The following is a 24449-nucleotide window of genomic DNA, read 5'->3' as shown; positions in this document are numbered from 1 at the left end:
ATTAAACGAGGTTGTTGAAATTCCTGTAACATCAACTTATTTGTCAGTAAGCTAGGTTAAAAATCGATCGTACTCGGAGCATGCTTCTGACTATCAAATAAGTTGGGAGACATACGTACCATATAGAGGTGATAATGGAATATTACTACATAAATAAGTAAAGTTGACGATGGAAAAGCTGGTCACCTCGTTTTTCATATAGTTTAGTTGTTAGTTAGCCGTTATCGTAAAAAGTCAGTAAAACATCCAAATATGAAACTGATGTGACAGACTGTGGTGTCTTTTACTTTAAGTTTACTGGGATATATCGATTAGACATGTGAATGAAAGTAAATATTGTTATTTGTTAATTGATAAAACGTCTTCGATAGATCTTAATGTCGAGTTGAAGACCACAGCAAGTATTTTCTTTTTCTCATGTAGAAGTTTTTTTAGTAAATTCTGCTTCATAGGAATATAAAAATAGGTCGGCTAATAAAGGAGCATAATAGTGTCCATCGGAATTCCATTAGATTGATGGTAGACCTGGTCTCTAAAGACTACATAGAGTTGTCAATGAGGAACTCTAGCATCCTTTTAAAATAAACTTCAGAGTACATGTACTTATGTGTAGAATCAGAGTAATTTTTTATTTCAAAAATTAAAAAAGAAAATAATTTTGTTGATGACCAATCAATATATAAGAAAATTCCCGAGTACCATTTTTATTGAAGAACCAGTTGTCTATAATATAAAAAAAAACCTTATTTTTAATTTATCGAGAGGAATGGTTGTATAAAATGTAGAAAAGTCATCCATGTACATTTTGATGGTACTGACTTTTGAAAAGATAACGATTTTAAATTTTGTAAAAGTTCTTTGGAGTTTTGAGAATCCACATCTGATTTACACCACGTCTGAATTTTCTCCTTTATAGCAATTACATAATATAATAATGTAATATTTTCTTAAGGATAAAAATAGGTGCTTGGTGGAGCAGTTGCTGGAACCGGTAATGCATCTTTGTTTGTAAGGGATTTTTTTAAGTTCAGGAATCTAGTATACTAGGAAGAGTAGATCGAATTCACTTTCGTTCACTGGCGTGTTAAAGTTTTAAAAGACTGAAATGTAAATTTGAAGAATTTCATCCTTAGAACGTGAACTGCGAGTATATGTTGGATATCAAATGTAGACTTAAAACTTCTACAAGAAGTTAAGTTCTTAAATACAATGTAATAAATTGTAATAATGAACCTTACAAACAAAGACGATATTGCAACAAGCGTTGACTGCTGGAACCATGACATATTGTTCATGTAGACTATCTAATTCTTTTATTACTTCCGATTTAGTGAAATCGGAAGGATATAGGGTTCGCATATTACATTTTAACTTTCTAATAGTTTCTTTAATGTAAAAGGTGAAGATAACGAACAGTAATCAATATCATAAATCCAGTTAACATAACAAATCGATAACAGGGCAAAAATACGGATCCCTAGAATCCCTGGGATCAGGTGCCTAAGAGGAGTAAGCATCCCCTGTCGACCGATACACCCGCCGTGAGCCCCATGTAATGATCAGGTAGACGGAGTACACCATAGTGTCAAATTTATTATAAAAGCAATGACCTAACAAATGGTATGAAACATGTGAGACAAAATACGACCCAAAGATGGTTTGTATTTAAAAATAAGGTCATTATAACGACCGTAGATTTTGCGATAAGCTTACTTTAAACGGGGTTGTTGAAACCCTTGTAAAATCCACTTATTTATCAAATAGCTTGTCTCGGTTTTGATCTTATTAAGAGCATGCTCTCGCATGTCACCAACGATGTGCTCTATTTAAAAGTAAGGTCATTATAACGACCGTAGAACTTGCGAAAAGCTTACTTTAAACGGGGTTGTTGAAACCCTTGTAAAATCCACTTATTTATCAAATAGCTTGTCTCGGTTTTGATCTTATTAAGAGCATGCTCTCGCATGTCACCAACGATGTGCTCTATTTAAAAGTAAGGTCATTATAACGACCGTAGAACTTGCGAAAAGCTTACTTTAAACGGGGTTGTTGAAACCCTTGTAAAATCCACTTATTTATCAATAGCTTGTCTTGGTTTTGATCTTATTAAGAGCATGCTCTTGCATGTCAAATCCGTTGGAAAACATAAACACAATATGCAGCTGATGTTGGAATATTGCTACATAAATAAGGAAAGTTGACAATGGAAAAGCTGAAGTCATCCCGTTTGTCATACAGTTTAGTTATTGGTGGCCATTATATCGTGTATACTAAGTAGTTAGTAAAACAACTAAATATGAAACATGAAGTTTTTGAATAAATTCGGCTTCGTGGGAATATATTCTAAAACACTTAAATCTATTCTGACGAAGTGTTCAGATCTTCTCTCCATATTTCGCCCATCGTATGGCATAATCCTCGACAGAATTTATAATAGCAATGAAGTTCTGGTGCCAGTTGAGAGATCGGGGCTCCCTGTACTTCGGACCTTTCAAAATTATTGCTTTTAGGTCATCATTTTCAACTACTGGATATATTTTCTCACCATTAAATGATGCATAATAAGAATATTAGAAGTTTGAACTTCATCATCCCTTAGGGTTACTCTTTTTCTCATTTTCGAAATTCTGAAATCCGATCAAAATGTGTCGATTTTCTTGCCACATGAAGCTTTCTCTAGAATTTGGTAATGCTATCTGTTCCAATCAGACGTTTTGTTTAAATATTTACTTATCTTTTAAAATGTTCTGGACTTAAGCATGTTAAACTGATGCACTATATAGCAATTTCCGAATTCATTTTTAAAAGAGTTTACTGGGCCTGTAGGAAGCAATTTCAGCGGGGGGGGGGGGGGGCACAACCGCATTTTTAAAATACCCTCACCCTTGGGCATGTCACTTGGATCTAGGGGACGTTTATTTTCAATATCAGAACTGGATTCTTAATTTGATTGAAATTGGTTGACCGTTACGTAGGTTTTAATCTTTACTTTGAAATTCAATTTTCAACTATACATTTCTATTAATTACACGTAGTTCACTTACATTACTAACTATGGCTCCAACTTCTTTTTCGTCTTGGAGTGGTAAGCATACTTCTAGTTTATTTTTCGCAAGAATACTCCCAGATGAACAATCTGTTTCACTCAGAACACCAAGCCCTTGATTTTCCCCTATACGAGTACTCTCATTTGAACTGTCCTGGCTGTTTATAGTACTAACACCGGACTCTTTATTATCCTCCCTGAGGTAATCCTCCTCGGCACTGTCAGTACCACATACAGTAGTTCCTTGAATATCTTCTTCATGTTTACTCTCATTTGTACCGTCATTATTAGGCACAATACTGCGTTTTTGATTATCTTCCGTAAGGTTGTTTTCAGCTACAATTTCAATACTATCTACAATATTTAAATCTACCCCATTCACTTTTTCACACGTGGCATATTCATTAGCATTATTTGATTTAAGCTTTATCGTCACACCATTATCGTTGGTATCATTGCTATTGTCACTAGTTTGCGTGACTTTGTCATCGTACATTTTCCACACCTGATCTGTCTGAACCATCTCTGACGTAGTGTTCACAATCGTCTGAACCATCTCTGACGTTGTGTTCACAGTTGTCTGGGTCCCTTTATTATCACGTCCTAGGTATATATGTTTATCAAGGTTCATCCAGATCCCGCTGCGTTCACTAGAGCACCGTCTACGACGTGCCGCCTTTATGACGTCAAACGTCTGCGAAGTTCGACCTGACACCTCTCTCTCGTCCAGAGCAAAATTGTCAAACCCCTGGACATCGTCATTCCAGATGTCCGTCTTTTGTTTGCAGAACAAACAACCCATGATATCTTCCTAGTTTTGGAAACGATCGTCATTGGATGGATGCATTTCTGCCCATGCAACTGTGGTTAAAACATCAGCACTTTGCGTCGAGCAGTTATTTTTCAATGACATTTTCTGTACGGACAAACAGGAGTATTAAAAGCAGGGTAGCAAACCAAATCCGCTTAAGAGAGACGGAAATAATCACCAAAACATATTTGTGTAATTTAATCTCATACTTTACAGGTATGGTCACACGACATGGGTCCGATTGTGGAATTAAGGAAATAACGTTTATCTTGCAATTCGTTCCTTGTGATTCACAACACGAGAAGGATGGGATAATTTGATGTGAGGGAGAATTTATTATCATATAAAAAAGCATATGCATATAAGCCGGAAAAAATACATATACATGTACAAGTCTCAGAACTTTTCCTCTTCCAACTGAATAATTTTATTCATGTAAACCGTTAATTGTCAACAGTATTTTTTTTTTTGGAAAAAGTTCATGATTGTGGCTCTGAAAACAACGTTTTGGGAATGTGTGCATGGGTATTTTTTTTTATCAAGTGGGGTTTAGCTGGTGTTGGATTGTCTGCAGTTGCACATCCTTAATGCGCTTAAAAATTTCTCTTGGACTTTGAAATTGGACAACCTGTGCCGTTGATTTCTGTCAATCGTTTTACATAAAACACCAATGAAATGGACTCCAAAATATTCATGTGTTTCCGCGCATTGTCGTTTACACAAAAAGACACGGATAATTTTCATTCCATGCTTTCTTATTTATTTTTAAAGAGCAGTATAAAAGTGAAATTCCAAGAAATGTTGAAGTGGACCATCTTTTGACAATGGCTGATGGGACTCGTAACATACTTTTTATGGACTTCTCTCTCTCGTCTTGGCTGATGTGCTCTTCAGATACTTTCAACAATAATTTCCTCAATCACTTTAATCAGTTGTGAAATACAGACACATGCATGGTCTTTGAAATATTGGTCAAGTCTGTTGTAAGAAGCTTTTATTTTGATAGTTGATACAATTACTCTTTTTTGTGAAGAAGCACTGATAAACGATAGCTCTAAAAACTATAACGATTTATTTTTTTTTCATTTTGGACGTTACGAACATTATATAAAGGTGTACATACTGATTTTATCTAGATCATTTTCAACAGGGTACCTGCCGGTATTTTCCAAGGAAAAAAAATGTTCTCAGACAATGGATGTTAGTGAGCAGAAATCACTGTTGTTTACTTACACTGGTAAACCACATGTAAATACTGTCAATTACGTGTACTTTATTTGGTCTAAAATATAATTATGTAATGTTAAGAATACTTTGATCTACTTCAGATTGTCTCATAAACATTAGATTAACGATCTTACATTTAAGGGTAGAAAACTTTGTAACAGGAAAGGAGAAAAATGCGAAGAACCAGACCGGGATTCAAACCCGGGCCCCTGAATCTCCAGTAAGGTGCTCTACCAACTGAGCTATCTGGCCACCCGCCTGACCGCCATATTCCTCCCTCCTCAAAGATCTTCGGGCTCCACACCAACCCAGGCTCTTCCCCGACACATCTTTCACCTGAACACCCTTAGTCACGGCACCAAATGTACAGGAAAGAAGAAAAAATGCGACGGACCGTACCAAGACCCTGGACCAGAGCTATCTGGCCACCGGCGATCGAACCCATCTGACCGTCACAATGAATTCAAAGCCAATTTAGGACCTATCAAAAAACATATCTGAATTCAATATAACAAATTGTTGAATTTGACAGTTAGGGTATATAGTACAATATTTTTGAATTCGATATTACAAATTGACGAATTCGTACAAACGAATTTAATTCAGTAAAACAAATTTTGGATTTTTATAACGAATTCAACTTATTACAGAGTAAAATTCGTTATAATTGATATAACAAATCAAATTCGACAATTCGTTATATCGAATTCAAAATTTATTTTTGATAGGTCCTATGGGCTTCCGTATAGATAACTTACTGATTCCAGTAAAAGTGGCATGGCATTGTGGTTTAGGATAACTATTATCGATCTAATGTGTTTGGCATCTTTACAATAAAGTTTTATAAAAGTGTAAAAATAAAGGTTACATTATTGTACTGTTAATTTAAAAATGGTTCAGTTGTTTTTAAATCAGCACTTCTAATGTAGCACTAAAATGGTGCAGTTGTTTTTAAATCAGACAGCACTTCTAATGTAGCACTAAAATGGTGCAGTTGTTTTAAAATCAAACCATGTCTACAAAACAATCAAACATCCACTTGGATAGACTGCCTGATAAAATACCTTCAAGATGATTTTAAAAAAAGAATATGACAATATATTTTCTCTGTATTTATTTTTTCATGGTTTATGTATCAATATCTTCAATTAAATCATATCAACAATAACACACTACCATACTAACAATGGATCAAGAAAAAAAATGCACTTCAATTTTTCCATGTTCATCAACTAACTGTTGATACACAATTTATCAAACAGGGAGCAAAGAAAAAAAAACGTGAAAACTTTCCGTTTGTTTGCTCATAATAAAGTGATTCAAAAGGGCATGAAAAAGGGAATTTATTCATGAGCTTACATCAAGAAAAAAAACAAAATGTATCAAAGAAATTTTTTTGGAGCCAAGTGAGTTAACTAAGCAGTATTATATCTGTGAAGCATACAACACCATCCTTCAACCACCAGTCATCCCTTATAAAAATTCCACATGTAGCCTTTCATTCATCCTTTAATACACATAGCAACTACAGGACAAAACATGCTGGGGAATACATAGTCGTAAACACATAGGATTATACATGGAACAGATCACAATGTTTTACACCAGAGTCCATGTTCAAGTGTACATTTTATACAATCAACAGTTGAATACAAATTAATGCAGGTCAGAAATATGAAGGTTAAACTGAGTTCAAAATATCGAAGCCAAAACTCTCAAATACAATCCTTTATAAAAAATATCATTTCTACATGTAATATGTGAAACAACAAATGCTATTTCTGCAGAAAAGGTAGGAAAAAATTAATCTTCTAAATAAATGATGGGTTTACATCTTATTTTTTATATGAGTTCCTACTTCAGCATAATCCTTAACAAATATGTGGGACATGCTTGAAACACACACACCAATGAAACCCACAAAAAACAAGAGTTATCTCTCCTTCCCCTCTTCTGTATCAATGACAAAGGGATTATGGAACTGCTCTGTTTAACATACAAAAATAAACAAATAAATAATTAAATGCAATCACTCTGTACCACATGACATAAGAGAGCCACAGGGAATAATTAAAAAAGGTTTCAACACAAATAATCAACACAGAAACCTAGCACTTCATTGACATAGTCTTATAATTCAGAAAAAAAGTATCCATGTTTACATGTATCTTCACATGAGGTGAATGCAAATTCAGGCATTTAACAAGAGCACTCTGTAAACGCAGGCATTCATGAACCTGCCTGATGCACATCAGGCTAACATATCATAGGCACTTCTATGGTATAATCTAAAATATAGAGTCATCTGTTGGTGTTCTGCGGTAGTGTACACTTTAAACAGCCTGTAATAATTGTCCAAGCAGTTGCACAACCATGAAGGAAGTCTGTAATGCATCAGGGAGGGGTGAGATAAATGTTTTTTGACTAATTAAAGTTTCAGCCTGTGTTAAACACGGAAACGATCTTTTGCTGTGGAACCTGTTTTTGTCATGGTGTCTGTATGTGCCTGTAATGATAAACAAAACTACCAGAACTGGATGAGAGTATTTTAAAATTTCATATAAATTCCAGTTAAAATTTCAGAAATTTTCACATTTTCAAAAAATAGGATAAATAAACTAAGACATACTGTGAGCACTGAGCTCATAAAATGACCCCCCCCCCCCCCCCCCCACTCCCTAACGAGTATAATGGCAAAGTCCATGTTTTGCTGTGGGAAACCCCAAACATATATCTTATTAGAACTTAAAATAGGACATGCACAAAGGCATTATATTGAAAGTTTCTATCAACTTTATTCAGTGGAATAAAAGGAATTTCTAATAAAAGATGAGTACAATATTCCCAATATTAAAGAATGGTAGTGTCCATGATATGCTTAGGGAAACCCCCAGCATTTGTCTGATCAAATGTAAAATACTAAGGTGCACAAAAGCACTATGTAAAAAAAATTCTGTTTTATTCAGTGGTATAGGAGGAGTTGCAGATAAGAGATGGAAACCCCCAATATTACAGAAAGAATGGCAGTGTCCATTGTCTGCTATTTGAAACTAAATATCTGTCCGATCAAACGTAAAATACCAAGTAGGTCACAATGGCACTGTGTTATAAAGATTCTGCGAGTCTAAAGTTTATTCCGTGGTATAGGAGGACAGATGGGTCCCCTCCCTCCCTCCCTCCATATTAAAGAAAGAATGTTTGCAATGGTAAACCCTAAAAATGTGTCCAATCGAAGTGAAAATATGAGATGCACAATTAGTATGTAATAAAGATTTCACATTAAATTTTATTCCATGGTACAGGAGGAGTTGTTGATAAAGGGTGACCATCCTCAAATGTAACGGATGGAACGGACCCCTCCTCCCCCCTCCCAACACATACACACTTTTCAAGCAGTATAAAAATAGTTCCTTCATTTAGGACCTACCTGGAAACCTATTTGTATTTTGGATGGTATACTTAATCTTTCTTTTAATTTTCTTCTACAATAAAATTAAAAACATTATTAGAACAATTACAGTACATCAAGTTCCTTGTTGCTTCTTTAATAGTTTCTTACTGTTTATTTTCTGTAATACAACTTAAACATTTTTAGTGCCTTGTTATTTGTAGGTGTTCTATTTAATACAGAGCAATGTAGCAACAAACCCTATTTTTAATATGGCATCATTTCTCCTGGCCTCTCTTGTCCAGAGACTGAGTTTATCTCCCTTGTTTCTGATATTGACTACAGCACCACAGATGTCCTCGCTATACTCCTCAAACGACTCACCAATTAAACAAAGTAACTACAAAATAACAAAAACAAATAAATCACAAAGTAAATAATCAAATTACAACATACTCAGGATACAAATTTCTTCTATACAGTTGATACTGTAAACCACTTTTTGCACTTAAAAACTTAATTTTTTGCGTGATAATTCGAGACCATCTCCTTGTCAAAATATAATTCTCCTATATATTAATTTGTTTTATTATAGAATATATACTACCAATAATCAAAATTCCTGAAAAATTTGTCTCACTTATCAAATATCCATCTTATAAAGAAATGTGTAACTTTGGTGAGGCCAAAAATAAAATTAGCTTTGTTTGGTGTTGCCGGCCGACTAAATCAGTAAATCATAAATCATAAATCAGTGCTGTCCGAAGAATTTTTTCAACAGATACTGATCATAATTTTTATTTTGTTATACTCATTTGGATTTAGGTGTTTGTACATTTGCGTAATATATACAGAATGGGAAATAATCATGTAATCGCTTGATTGATCAAACAGTTTTCATTTATAAGCGTCTATGTGATGTTGAATAAATGCGTATCTCGAATCCAATCATGGCTGTCGAAAGCGGTATAATGTAAACTCAGTATAACAAGTTGATGGCATGACTCTCTGTGGTAATGTGGTTTTAAAAGTAAACTAATGAATAAGATATACCAGTTCGAAATAGAAATTTCACGGTACAATGTCCTGTCCGATTTGCTAGACGAATCTAGCTGCCATGCTTAGATTCGTGCACATGATAACGACTTTACACAAATTTAATGTCGGTGATTTTTAATACCATGTATATTAAAGGTTTAAAACTAATAATGTTTGAAAATCAATGACAAAACTGGGAATCAATTCGGACTGTGGTTGTTGTTAAACTATCGGAAACCCATGACGTTTGGATACTAACAACACATACCATATTTGAAATTTAAAAGAAAATATTTTCCCTACCTACCAACCCAAACGTACAAAGACTAAGTCTGCAACGCCAAACCAACAATATTTTAATTGTGGCCTGATCTACAATACTGTACATGCGAATCTGAATGCACATTCCTCCATTCCCTTCCCCCCATTTTATACAAGCATCACTTTCAAAATAACAATTTAAATCCACCGCATCATTTTCCGACTTACCGTTTCTAACCAGAAGCTATCTAGATCTGTCTGTCTCTGATAATTAACCACCTCATTTTCTGACTTACCGTTTCTAACCAGAAGTTATCCAGACCTGTCGGTTTCTGATTTTTGTTAAGATTAATTAACCACATCATTTTCTGACTTACCGTTTCTAACCAGAAGTTATCCAGACCTGTCGGTTTCTGATTTTTGTTAAGATTAATTAACCACATCATTTTCTGACTTACCGTTTCTAACCAGAAGTTATCCAGATCTGTCTGTCTCTGATTTTTGTTAAGATTAATTAACCACCGTCCTCCGTCTTTATTCCTGTCGTCTTCCCACATAGGTTGAATTCCATCCTAGAATTGTACAAATACAAGCGTTTAAAAAGAATTGTACAGAAAACTATGTTTTTTGCAACATCATGCAATGGGAAAAAAATGATACCTAGAATTATTTCTTGATGTTTTGTTTACTTATGTACCAAAATTTTATTGAAATCTGAAGAAAAATTAAAGGAATAATTACATTTTGAAAATTTCCTAACAAGTGAATGACTGACATTTTAGCTTATGCATAAATTCTGATGATACTCAAAACTAAAATCTAACAGATAGAATAAAAAGAATTATATGTTATGGCAGACAAAACTAGACCTTTCAAAAGAAGTCTGTGAGCCAATGCTCACTAATAATACCCCCGCTCTGATGTGAATACACAAGTTCATTTTTGGACAAGCACAGGGATAAACAAGAAGTTGACATCAGATTCATACAAAAATGAATCCCACCATATGACATGCCTAGACAATGAGTGTGCTAAACTTTCAAGCATCTGCAATAAGTAGTTGCTGAGAAATCTGCAACCAAAATTTGTTATGTATGGTACAGACAGACGCACAGATAAACAAGAAGTTGACATCAGATTCTCACAAAAATGAAGCCCACCATACGGCATGCCTAAACAAAGAGTGTGATAAACTTTCAAGCATCTGCGATGAGTAATTGCTGAGAAAACTGCGACCAAAATTTTTTATGTATGGTATGAACAGATGCACGGATAAACTGGAAGTTGACATCAGATTCTCACAAAAATGAACCCCACCATATGGCATGCCTAAACAAAGAGTGTGCTAAAATTCAAGCATCTAAGATGAATAGTTGCTGAGAAAACTGTGACCAAAATTTGCTATGAATGGTATGGACAGATGTACGGATAAACAGGAAGTTGACATCGGATTCTCACAAAAATGAATCCCACCATATGGCATGCCTAAACAAAGAGTGTGCTAAAATTTCAAGCATCTACGATGAATAGTTGATGAGAAAACTGCTAGCAAAATTTGTTATGAATGGTATGGACAGATGCACGGATAAACTGGAAGTTGACATCAGATTCTCACAAAAATGAATCCCACCATATGGCATGCCTAAACAAAGAGTGTGCTAAAATTTCAAGCATCTACGATGAATAGTTGATGAGAAAACTGCTAGCAAAATTTGTTATGAATGGTATGGACAGATGCACGGATAAACTGGAAGTTGACATCAGATTCTCACAAAAATGAATCCCACCATATGGCATGCCTAAACAAAGATTGTGCTAAAATTTCAAGCATCAGCGATGAGTAATTGCTGAGAAAACTGCGACCAAAATTTGTTACGGACAGACACACGGACACACAGACAGCTAGACAGATGCACAGACAGACAGACAGACACACAAGGGTAAAACAGTATACCCCCTCTCCTTCTGAGCGGGGGTATAACAATGTAGATAAGGTTGAAAATAACTGAAGACATTTCAAATGTGATGGCCATTAAAGTAGAGAGCTAAACGGTGACACCTTACCTTGAAGAGTGAGTAGTCACAGCCTGAAGGTAATCTGCTTGCTTTCTGTACATGGTTATATAACCTAAAATTATAAAAGTGATTCTACACCTCAACAAACAATAGCATAATCAATGCCACTCACAATTATAGGTCTTATAAGTGTATGCTACATATTCAGAGAAATGTTTTCCTAAATGCATCAGGAATTGCTGGCAATGCTATTTCTTTAGCAATATACATGCAGCTGTGATTATAAATTTACAACTTTAAATTCCACGTTAACTACATTAGACCTTTATAATTTTAAGAGTGTTGTGACAGCATGGTTAAGAATTCAGATTCATGCATGTCTCAGTCTAGAAATAAATTAGCATTCCATTAACCGGTCACTGACACATATCAAGACAATACACATCTTTGATCATTTTGATCCACAGAATCTAATACTCAGACTTTTGACCAAAAATTGCTTTTAAGCTTTAATGATGCTGATAAAATTTAAGCAAAAAAGGCAAGAATAAGAGATCAAACAAGCAGCTAAGTGAATATTTATCATTGGAGTTTATACTATATAATCCCTATTAACCGCCCCTGCCCCTATAAGCGCCCCCTAGGTCTTTTTCAATTGTCGGGAAATAAGGGCCCCCTGTACAGTGATTAAAATCATCTAGAATCGAATCGAAAGTACGTCATAATTTGAAGAAAGTGAAAATGAAACTTGGTTATTGGGTAACTCGTACGTAAATTGTGAAAGTGAAAGATTTTAGAACGACAATCATTATGTATTTCTGAAAGTGAAAGTTACCTATCAAATTTGTTCTCTTTGTGTATTATCTAATTTCGGTGGAAAAATGAATCATTTAGCATAATTTGGATTGATTATGTTAACTTAAGGTCAAGATCTAGTAAATGACTTAAGACTAACTTTTTGGTGCTAGATCCATTATGACGTCATAATGAATTTTAACTTTCTTTTCCCGTACTTTACGGTTCTAATAGAATTATACAGAAAATAAAATATTTTCGTGGAATTCAATTTGAAAACATGTGAAAAGTAATCCTGATACTTATACAGTCAGGGGTGAGACTGAAATCCGTCATTTTTAAAATGACGATTTTAAGCCATAAAATAAAATTTTTATTATGACTTAAACTCGTCATTTTTAAGAAAATGACGAAAAACAGTCATAAAAATTTAGAGTGTTTCTAGAATACCGAGTTACCTCTCTTTGAAAAATGTTAGATCCACCAACCGAAAAAAGGACAAAAAACATCGTAAACGAACTTCATTTCTCTAATACAGTTGACTACAATACTGGTTATGTTGACAGTATAAATTTCCCAAGAAAAAATAAGAGTGGAAGAGTTATTTGTCAATTTATTTGCATTAAATAGGAAAGAAGACGAAAATGACGATATTCGGAATCCGTCTTTTTTCAAAATGGAGGGTCTGGGCGCACTGAAATATCTCGCTTGTTTTACGGGGCGCACTACTTTTTTATGGCTTTAACTTTTTGTCGAGACTTTTCTCTACAAGAATGTATTCTTCCAGACGGTGTACTATATGTTTTTATAGGGCTAAAAGCCATGTAAAAATGGCGAATTAGTTCTACCAAAATTCGACATTTTACCGCTAAATAATAACTTTCACCTTCCATGTTGATGTTCTAACGCACGTGGTCGGCAGTAATTATTGACCCGGATGAAATGAAACTTGCGTAAACACTCTTCTTTCAGCGGTGAATTCAAATTTCGCTTTTATGTAACCAGGATAGAAGAATTAAGTTGAAAAAGAAAATATGACGATAGTAAGTCATATTGACAAAAATGACGAAAATACGTACTTAGTAAATATGACGATTATCCATCATTTTTCAAAAATGACGGATTTCAGTCTCACCCCTGACTGTTATATTCAATTTTATATTATTTTAAAGAAGAGGCTAAGAACATACAAATTATTGTTTTCTGAGAGACTGTAGGCAATCTGGATACATTTCCTTTGTCTGATATGGAAAAAAAAATCCTGTAATCATGACTGATTTTCTTAATTTTTCATTGAAAATGACACAGTTTAAAATATGATTTTTCGTCTTGTTCATCTACAAATTATGCCCGGAAACACCTTATTTGACCAAGCTAAAGTTATAAAGCATCATTAAAGGAATTTATTTCTCAAATTTGAGAAATCTGTAGCCACCTTTCATTTACTAGATCTTGACCTTAAAGGAAAGTTAGACAATCTTTTAGTGGTTCTCTGAATTTATTTTTTTTTCAAAAGATTTCTTGAAGTTAAAATATGACATTAAATATTATAATGAGAATACCAAAATAACCGCCCCCTTTCGCAATTTTCTACGTGCCCTGGGTGGTTAATAGGGATTATACGGTATAAATGATTTCAAGTAAATGCCAATATGTCTTGCTTTGTATAACTTGAGTGCATCCTTGAACTTCATCTCCTAGCAGTACTTAATCATTTTTCTTCAAAAGCAGAGTTATTAAAGGACTTTGAATTACACCTCTATCTACCAACAATAGATTAATACAAGCCGTCATTGATACTATCACACTTATACGACACTGTACTCACATCTGAAGAATCAGATACTTAAAAGCTCAGCAAGACACTTACGCCCAAAAATCTTCTACTGTGTCAAAGGCTGTGATAAGTTTAAGGTTTGCCGTCCACTCTTTGGTGCGGTCATTTTTGAAGAACCACAATGCCCATCTGTTTTGTAGAGGATGCTTTATGAGGGCTTCTGGAGGCACAGTGGCGCCATCATCTATTTGTTCATCTTCCTCCTCCTCAACTCTTTCTTCCTACAACAAATTAAAATCAGTCAATACAACTCACAGTGAACTCAAGAAATATTTCTCTTACCTGGAAACTTAACAAAGGTAACAAAATCTACCAACACAAAATAATAGTGAACAACTTATCAATTCAGTCAATTAGACAATTTATACCTCTCCCTCTCATTTAGAAAACCATCTCATATGAGAACCTACCATGGCCTTGTGTAAATGTGGAAAGAAGATAAACTTCATTTTTCAGGATTTCTTACAAAAAATTGAAACACTTTGACTGCCTACACTTTTAGATATGCCACAAAATGACAGTTCTACATACAAACAAACAAGGTCTACGACTAAAAGTAGGTCAATAGGTGATATTCCTGCTTGTCTCTTCTATAATTAGAAACAGTTATGTATTTATTAATTACAATTTGGCCACTTTCCAGGCATATATAGTAGTATGCTAATATTTAATTTTTGTAATTATTACAATAAAGTGGAGCAAAATTTTTGAAACACTTCATATTTAATTCAAGGAAAAAAATGTTATGCCAAATAGTACCATGCATTAAATGTACATGTACATTTTCCCCACATCTTTATCAGAAATTAACACTTATTTCAGTAAGAATCTAAAAAACATCAAGAGAAAATTTAAAGCTGGTAGAAATCTAACATATTTAGGAATCTCTTTTTTGTTTCTATTTGAATATAAACCTAGCTTCCTATAATCATGTTAAATGACTAGGTTTTGAAGTTTAATTCGTAAAGAAAATATCAGTAAAGAACTAAAGATGTATATTTTTCTCTAAATCTATGTTCAGAAAAGTGCAAAATTAAAAAAAGATTACCAAGGACTGTGCAACAACTAGCATATAGCATAGATAGTAGTAATAGATAGTAATGAGAAACAGGACATTCTTTCCTAAATTGTTAAAAATTAGAAAAGTATACAAAAGTAAGATCATCATCAGTTCAACTGACCACCACATGATTTTATTATAAAAGTCACTTCCTGGTCATTACTCCTGCCCCTGGGAGTGCATGATGTAGAAAGGTAGCACAGAGTGTATGAAAGAACAAATGTCAGAGAAAGCATTTATCCTCAAAGTACGGGACAGAATAGCAAGACTGAAATGTCAACATCTTGGCACTGACAATGTAAATGATTTTGCACTAAAATCATTCCTTTCAAGGACAAATGATACAGGTGGGTATCATTGGGGGTTAATCATGTTTTTTTTCTACTGATTTTATAGCCAATATTTGACTTTTTCCCCTTCTGTGTTTGCCTCACCAGAATTTTTTTTTTCGTCATGCAATTTTTATAAGTAGTCATGTGGGATTTAAATTCATTGATAATTGTTAACAACAAAATAAATAAAATTAAATCCCCAACGAATATTTCTACTCTTACAGTAATTAACTTGGGTTTTTCCCACAAGTTTTGGGGGGAGATTTAACCATGCTGCATAAAAGAGAGAGATTATATGCTCATCAAAATATAAACAAGAGGCCCATGGGCCACAACCCCCACCTGAGTAACTTTGGCCTTGCTGTGTTTCAATTGATTATCCCCCTTTAGTACCTATTGTGGCCCCGCCCTACCCTTGGGGGTCATGATTTGAACAATTGAGAATCTACACTACCCCAGGATGCTTCCACATAAGTTTCAGCTTTTCTGGTCCAGTGGTTCTTGAAAAGAAGATTTTTAAAGATTTTTTCTACATATTTCAATGTAAAAAATTGGATTCCCTACTGGGGCCACATCCTACCCCCAGGGGTTGTGATTTGAACAATTTAAAATCTACACTACCTCAGTTTGCATCCACATAAGTTTCAGCTTTTCTGGCCCAGTGTTTCCTGAGAAGATGATTTTTAAAGATTGTTTCTATATATTTCAATGTAAAACTTGGATTCCCTATTGTGGCCCCGCCCTATCCTCGGGGGTCATGATTTGAACAATTTAGAATCTACACTACCCCAGGATGCTTCCACATAAGTTTAAGCTTTTCTGGCCCTGTGGTTCTTGAGAAGAAGATTTTTAAAGATTTATATTTCAATGTAAGAAATTGGATTCCCTACTGGGGCCACATCCAACCCCCAGGGGTTATGATTTGAACAATTTACAATCTACACTACCCCAGTTTGCATCCACATAAGTTTCAGCTTTTCTAGCCCAGTGTTTCTTGAGAAGATGATTTTTAAAGATTGTTTTTATATATTTCAATGTAAAACTTGGATTCCCTATTGTGGCCCCGCCCTATCCTCGGGAATCATGATTTGAACAATTTAGAATCTACACTACCCCAGGATGCTTCCACATAAGTTTCAACTTTTCTGGCCCAGTGTTTCTTGGGAAGATGATTTTTAAAGATTGTTTCTATATATTTCAATGTAAAACTTGGATTTCCTATTGTGGCCCCACCCTACCCCAGGGGGACATGATTTGAATAATTTAGAATCTACACTACCCCAGGATGCTTCAACATAAGTTTCAGATTTTCTGGCCCAGTGGTTCTTGGGAAGAAGATTTTTTAATGACCCCACCCTATTTTTGTCTTTTCTTGATTATCTCCCCTTGGAAGGGGGCTTGGCCCTTCATTTTAAGAATTTAAACTCCCCATCACCCAAGGATGCTTTGTACCAAGTTTGGTTAAAATTGGCCCAGTGGTTCTTTAGAAGAAGTTGAAAATGTGAAAAGTTTACCTACGGACAGATAGACAGACAGACGGATGCAGATAACAGGTGATCAGAAAAGCTCACTTGAGCTTTCAGCTCAGGTGAGCTAAAAAGACAGAGGGAACAGACTGATTATCCAGTTGCACACAAAAAGCTGGCCCCAAGAATTGGAACAAATATCTTAATTCTATCTCTCATTTGTACATTCTCAATAATTTTCTCATTTAACCATTTTTCAATTGATTGTAAGTTAGCAGCCATATATTTATGTATAATCTTAGGCTACAGATAAGGCTCAAGATCAAGTAGAATGGATTAATATTGCTGTCTAATATTTTTAAGGTTTCCTCACTTTTGTCATTTGTGCATTTTGGAAAATTCAGATTATCTTATTTGTAAAAAATAACTGCAAGTAAAAGGAATCACTAAATTTCATCACAGAATTTAAAAGGAATGAATACTTAGTACTGTTGTAATTTGTTTATTTCATACTCTATGAAAAGTTGGTAGAAAATACCATACAAGGACAAAATAGGTCTTATGTAGTTTTCTGTTGCTATTTTAAAATTGTACTTTTTGAAGTACAGCAATATATTTAGCAAAACCAACAAATGTATTTTGAATCAAAACCTTAAAATTTTATAAATGTTCATTGAAACCTTTCCTGCCACTCTCTTCTGGCTTTGCCAATTGATGTTTGTCATAGACTGTACTAAAATTTCCATCAATATATTACTTATCCAGGTCCAATCAAGGGTGTATGGAATAGACAAATTTCACATTTACGAAATTTATTTCCCTTTGCAGTGTCAGTCTGGGTCAACCGGCATAAGACACAGTTTTCCCTCTATAACATTACCAACTTTTGGGGGCAATATATCGCAACTTAAATCCGTATGAATATGTTCATTATGTTTTTCATTTTTCCCCATACTAAGGCAATTCAGGAACAGGTCAAAATTGTCCAATTCCGTTTAAAGGTTGCAAATATTTACAGGTAAGTTACAAAGGATATAGTGACAAAAATGAGTGTTACGCTGACAATGGGAGACAACTCTTAAGAATGTGAAATTCGTCTATACAACCCATGGTAAATTCCCGTACACCCTCAGGGGTGTGCAATTAGCATTGTCAGACGCCCAGGGCTACCATTTTTTCGGGTCAGACTAGTGGTTTTCTGCATGCAGGTAGCCCCTTGGGCTAGTAAAAATTAAAAATACCAATGTAATATATGAAAATCACTACCGGTATTTTCACACATTTTTTGCTATTAAATTCCCAACCAATGAAAAGTTTCCAGCAGCATGCTCTGATTGTTCGTAAATCTCCATAATCTTATCCATTTTGCAGCACTTCCTGACAGGGATGGGGTAATCGGAATCGAGTAATCGTAATCAATTGTAATGATTACTTTTTGCAAGTAATCGACAGTAATCTGTAATCGAAGAGATTTTCGATTACTCGTAATCGTAATTTAATCGATTACAGCTAAAATTTTCAATGTAATTATAATTACTTTTTCGATTACTTTCGATTATTTTATGCATAAATGGATGTTATTTTGGAGAATTATTTCCAGTCAGTCACACACAAATATCAAATATAAACAACCTAGTGTAATGTTTGGATTACCTAACTTTTATTATCATAAGTTTAATAATGTTCTCAATAAAATTTGCATTATAGACCTACTGGTCTAGTATTAAATAATTCAGAAGTGTATTTCAACTACCCTGGTATTTATTAATAAAATATATAGATTTTTTGTATGCATTTTACATTTGACCCATAGTCCTCTTGCTGCATGTCCTTTTTCATATTTCAAATCTTGAAAAACTTTCTGGTTGTAATAGAAAATTATAAATAGCAAAAACAGATTTAAGTGCTGTATTAAATATATATAATTTGGTAAATAAACTACATTGTACTCGAAAAAAGAAGATGGAAATACTTATTCATATCTGAAAATGTTTAAACAACTTCAAACTTGTTGTTTTAGTGACTTTAAAATTTGCAAAATCATTCTCATGTTTTCATTCAAAATCGTAAGGTTTCTTTTGCATCAGTGAGGGGTTATAAGTGTCTGTAAGAGAGGGAGTAAGTGTCACTGTGTTTGCTTATCTTGGCTAATTAATTGACTGAGACATCCCTGACTTGCAGATAATGAGGTGTAAACTGTGAACTACCTAGTGTTTAACTTTTATTATTCATAGTTCTATTGAAGACAAACAATATTATTAAAACAATTAATAGCTCTCAAAACACTTATTTCAATACAGAATGAAATTGTACTATTAGTTTAATTACTTAAAGACACATTTGATTTACATGTTTATTACTAAGAGTTCTAATTTACTTATTTTTTTTTTAAAGAAGACACAAGAATGTTTAATGTGTACTGTCAACATACGGGCAGCCCAAATACTTCTAATGAAGTTATTCACAATTATTTTATAATAAATAATTTTTGCAACAAGTCAAATCTGAATATGGAGGTTCAGATCCAAGGTTTAAAGGAATAATTAATTCCTTGACATATATTTTATTGTAGGAATCATGTCTCCACTTTTCATGGCACAGAATCCCTCATTTGGGCATTTAGTGAGAATGTTAGCCAGAATAAAACCTTAAAAGAATCTGCACTGAAACTGCAGGAACACATTCAAACTTCAGTGGATATCATCAATGTTACCATTTAAATTTTGCTTTGATATTTGAAGGGATAAAAACTTGGGAGTAATCGATTATTAATCGATTACATCTTCCAAAGTAATCGATTACAATCGATTACAGGACAAAAATGAGTGTAATCGATTAATAATCGATAACACAAAATTCCTCTAAGTAATCGATTATTAATCGATTACATTTTTCAGTAATCGTGCCCATCCCTGCTTCCTGACTTACTTACTTCCAAAAACGATCAGTTTTTTTTTTCCTAATCCATATTTCCTCCATTTGTGTGTTTATGGTAAATAAATGCAGACATCTCATTAAATTACAATCACTCAATCATCTGAAAGATAAGTGCTATGTGATTTACGTAAAATATATTTCCATTGTTTTTAATAATTTTAGATTAAAAAAAATGATTTCACTTCGTTTTAGATGATCGTGAGCTAGTGCAATGCACAGAAAAAGGAAAAAATAATTTATTTAAATTATTTTCTATCATAATAATTAATTTATACATGATTCAATTTTTTCTAGTGAGAATTAAACTTTAATTTTAAAGACAATGACCTTAAAACCCTGACTTTTTCAACAATAATCTTTTTTTTTTTTCAATATTAGTTGTAACTCCCCCCACCCCCACCCCTACATTTGGGCTAGTAACTTTTAACTTCGGGCTAGTAACTTTATTGCTGCCACTAGCCCGTGGGCTAGTACTTGATTATTTTAATTGCACACCCCTGACCCTTGATTGGACCTGGATAAAGAATTTATTTCCTATGTACCCAAATAAATTAATTTTAAAACAAGTCCAATCAACTGTGTTTCGAGCTATCGATAAGATTTTACTATACAATGCATCATGATATCATGTTATTTGCTTTTTATCATAGAGAAACTTTGCATTGTGACGTCACGTTTTTTACCCCTGGCTCAAGTCGGGTATATGAAATTTACACCCGACTTTGTTACCAATCAAAGCTCATGTTACAAGCTACATAGGAATATCCAGTACCCAGGGCTCAACAATAATGTTTATCTGACTGACAGTATCCAGTTCATTTTATTATCCGACAAGTTAATCTCCATTTGTCCCATTGAACAAGTAACTTATTGTACACGCATGGAATAATGTACATATGATTGAAACAAATCTCCACAAAATTAATTTCCCTTGACATTAAATATAATGTTACTATCACTTGTCGCATGGATATCAAGATTATATTACAGATAGTGCTACTGTACTTTCAATCAGAAATAATCTTAGCTTAATTAACAATAATACTTCACTCTTGAAAATTAAGAGTTTTACAATTTTTCTTATATCTCTACAGATCGAGTTGTACAAGTAAACATTGAATCCGGACACATGAAGTTTGTTCTCAACTTGTACGATGTACAAGTGCATGATTAAGTTAATGTTGAGTCCTGGTACCACGTGACAAAGTCAAAGATTCTGTCAGACTGGACAAAGTTTTGTCAGACCAAATACATGTACCTTATTTTGTACAGAAGGAAAATAAATAATTGCCTAAAAATGCCTTTATTTTTTTCAACAGAAGGCCATTGTTTTTAAACTTAATTTAGCTGCAGATGACTCTGTTTACCTGACCAATACAGAGGGTCCTGGAATTGTACCAGAAATCTACAGAAAACAAGTTTGGCATTGTTCCTGTCCCTTCTAGAATTCTGTGCAATTCCAGGACGCCTCGAGACTTTACATACTTACAAATCATCACTTCCGTTGCTTTGATTTCAGTGCTAGGTATTTAGGAAGTTTTGTTTCACTGCAAGTTTTATATGAGCAAATTGGCAGACGATAGAAAAGAGTTATTCAATCATTTCTGAAGATAGATCTCACTGACACATGTAGGAAAAGTGTAGATATTGATTAAAATTGAGTGTGAGACACTCCCTGGAATCCAAGATGGCGAATGTCAACCCTTACTTCTTATTTAAATATATGTACATTGAAATTTTTTTTAAAACTGCAAATTTCAGCATTTTTTCTATTTTTATTTCAATTACAGTCAAACCTCGTTATCTCAAACTTGATGGGACCTAGAAAAAACTTTGAGATATCCAAGGGTTCGAGATATCGAGGGTAAAATACTTAAGAAAGATGTGGTAAGGACACCCAATCACTTCAACATATCCATGGTATTCGAGATATCCGTGTTCGAGATACTGAAGTTCAACTGTAGTATATTTAGACAGACATAGAAAAAATATGTAATACACAAAAAACACCATCCTCTTTGGGTGGTCTCTCTTCCTGGGCACCTGATCCCACCTTAATCTCGGTAGAGATTCGGCTGGGCTAGATATTTGGTCTGATGCCCACCGAATCTCGGGACAGTCCTTCATAATTCATGTCTGGGAATTCAGCCCCAACTTCGGCCGGCTATATCAAGAATTATTCACTGAGGCGACACTGTTGTTCGCTTCAATTAAGTCATTTAGTTGTTTAATTAACTCTCTGTCACTATTACTTTCACATTGCTTACCATCTAGGCATGCAGGGATTGACATTAACAGTTGTCTGATTGCCCGGGACAAGGAAATTCTCAGTTCGGGCAAGTGAAACTGTTGAAGTACTTGTCCGATCGGGCAAATGAATTTTTCTCATACAAATGTACATATTTATTTAGTTTACATTAATTTATAAATAAAACAAATTTAACACTTGATTTCCGCCACGCACCAGATTGACAATGGTTTTGCATTTGGAATTCCTTGGTAGCTTTTCTGCATTATACTGTTCATTTAAGAATCGGGTTCGTTTTTTTCCTTCTAGTAAATACGCTCTACGTCAAAATTTTGTTAACTTCTTATTTATTTACTTATTCACGCACAAAATATAAGTATGTAACACGATGTATCCTGATCAAGATAAGATGTATGTTTCATAGCAACTATCTTCCTTAAGCGTTGCTTCCCTGGAGTTATCTCTGAAAATCATGATTCACAAAAGGATCCTACCAAAAATAATTAAAAAAAAAAAAGAAGAATTTTATTAAAAGGAGACAGAGGGTTATTGCTGCAAGGCAGTGTGCGTTAAAAGGTTAAATTTTCAGATACAGTGGTATACATTTATGTACAAATGAAGCATCAACATTTTTTCAGGTAGCTCAACTTGCCAATTTGACAGTAGTGTATTTAGTCACATTTTTTCTTATAACGTTTACAGTAATTGATAATTTTCTTCTTAAGTTCTTTCCTAATTTTGGGCAACCAAGTTTTGCATTCGGACAAGTCAAAGTTTGAGATCACTTGCTCTTCGGGCAAGTTAATCTGAAAGTTAATGTCTGTCTCTGGCATGTAAATCTAAAGAGTTCCTCTATGGTCTGTTTTCATTTCTATGAAAAATACTTAGAAGCCACAGTAGAGGTTCAGTATCACATAAAAGAAAACAGACTGTAGGAACTCTTTAGTGCGAGGAGATTAACAATTACGTCAGGGGAGCAATATTTTGAACGGAGATTTTAGTGAATGTTTTTATGGTGGGATTTACATGCCTAGACGGTAAGCAATGTGAAAATAATAGTGACAGAGAGTTAATTAAACAACTAAATGACTTAACTGAAGCAAACGACAGTGTCGCCTAGGTGAATAATTCTTGATATAGCTGGCCGAAGTTGGGGCTGAATTCCCAGACATGAATTATGGACTGTCCTGAGATTTCGGTGGGCGTCAGACCAAATATCTAGCCCAGCCCAATCTCCACTGAGATTAATCCCACCTCTGCAATTTCCTGGGGTCCATGCATGTTTTTGTCCTGTTAACAATTAGTATTGTTTACAAAATTTATGGGATTCATCACTGTACGTTATCTTAATCTTTTATAATTGAAGACTGCTGTGGACTAAATCAACTCCCACAGGCACATACATCAAGTCATAGTGGGCAAAAAATATTTCAATGTTGTACTTAATGTGGAAACTGAAAGACTGTGTGCTAGGCTCTGAGAGGTAGTGTTTTAACTTAAGATTAGAATTAGACTGTAAACTGTTCTTTGAAAAACTGTTTCCAAAAATGCAAGGACTGAGGTTTTCCTGTTTATCAAATGTATTTTTAATCTGCATGAACAGCATATGATATGCCCCAAAATATGTAGTGCGCATTTCTACGAGTCAGTTAAGGAGATAATTTTTAGTCTAAATTTATCTCGTTATTAACATACACCTTTAACTAAAATAACCAAACCATACTTTTTCCTAATTATTAAGATTTTGTGGTTCAGGTGGTGACATCAGCGTGTGCCACCTTTGATTTGAAGCATGTTTTTACTGTAATCATGAAAACAAATGCCTTTAACTAGCTAAAATACTCACAGTTTACCTAGGTTTTCATTTTTCTTGATGAAAAACACATAATACTCGCTAAAATTAATAGTTATAGGACCATTTCATTCACAATATTTTACCTCTTTCGTATCAATTTCTGAAGCCATGTTGTATGAAAAATGGACACTG

At 34.1% G+C, this 24449-nt stretch overlaps 2 protein-coding genes across 2 annotated transcripts; both read right to left on the bottom strand.

Moving 5' to 3' along the window:
- Window positions 1–3186: 3186 nt before the first annotated feature.
- Window positions 3187–3941, bottom strand: LOC133199311 (uncharacterized). The gene is made up of 2 exons (XM_061335125.1): window positions 3282–3941; window positions 3187–3204 (listed from the first exon to the last, which is right to left on the bottom strand). Exons 1-2 carry the CDS (start codon window positions 3846–3848, stop codon window positions 3187–3189), a joined length of 585 nt encoding a protein of 194 aa, XP_061191109.1. The 5' UTR covers window positions 3849–3941.
- A 2240-nt stretch (window positions 3942–6181) lies between these two features.
- LOC133199637 (eukaryotic translation initiation factor 4E-like) lies at window positions 6182–24449 on the bottom strand. The gene is made up of 7 exons (XM_061335493.1): window positions 24401–24449; window positions 14453–14640; window positions 11836–11899; window positions 10230–10343; window positions 8733–8872; window positions 8512–8566; window positions 6182–7590 (listed from the first exon to the last, which is right to left on the bottom strand). The coding sequence occupies exons 1-7, from the start codon at window positions 24425–24427 to the stop codon at window positions 7531–7533; spliced, it is 648 nt and encodes a 215-aa protein (XP_061191477.1). The 5' UTR covers window positions 24428–24449; the 3' UTR covers window positions 6182–7530.

The sequence above is a fragment of the Saccostrea echinata genome, unplaced genomic scaffold, assembly GCF_033153115.1.
Source record: "Saccostrea echinata isolate AGI-Se365-2 ecotype Australia unplaced genomic scaffold, CSIRO_AGI_Sech_v1 ptg000034l, whole genome shotgun sequence".
Lineage (NCBI taxonomy): Eukaryota > Metazoa > Mollusca > Bivalvia > Ostreida > Ostreidae > Saccostrea > Saccostrea echinata.
The sequence above is the reverse complement of the archived record's forward strand: the minus strand, read 5'-3'. Positions and strand labels throughout refer to the sequence as shown.

Coding starts and splice junctions, on each gene's coding strand:
- LOC133199311 (XM_061335125.1), bottom strand. CDS start 3,848: ATGGGTTGTTTGTTCTGCAAACAAAAGACGGACATCTGGAATGACGAT.
- LOC133199637 (XM_061335493.1), bottom strand. CDS start 24,427: ATGGCTTCAGAAATTGATACGAAAGAG. Junction 14,641..24,400: donor CAGAAATTGATACGAAAGAG/GTAAAATATTGT, acceptor AATTTGTTGTAG/GAAGAAAGAGTTGAGGAGGA. Junction 11,900..14,452: donor ACAGTAGAAGATTTTTGGGC/GTAAGTGTCTTG, acceptor TTATAATTTTAG/GTTATATAACCATGTACAGA.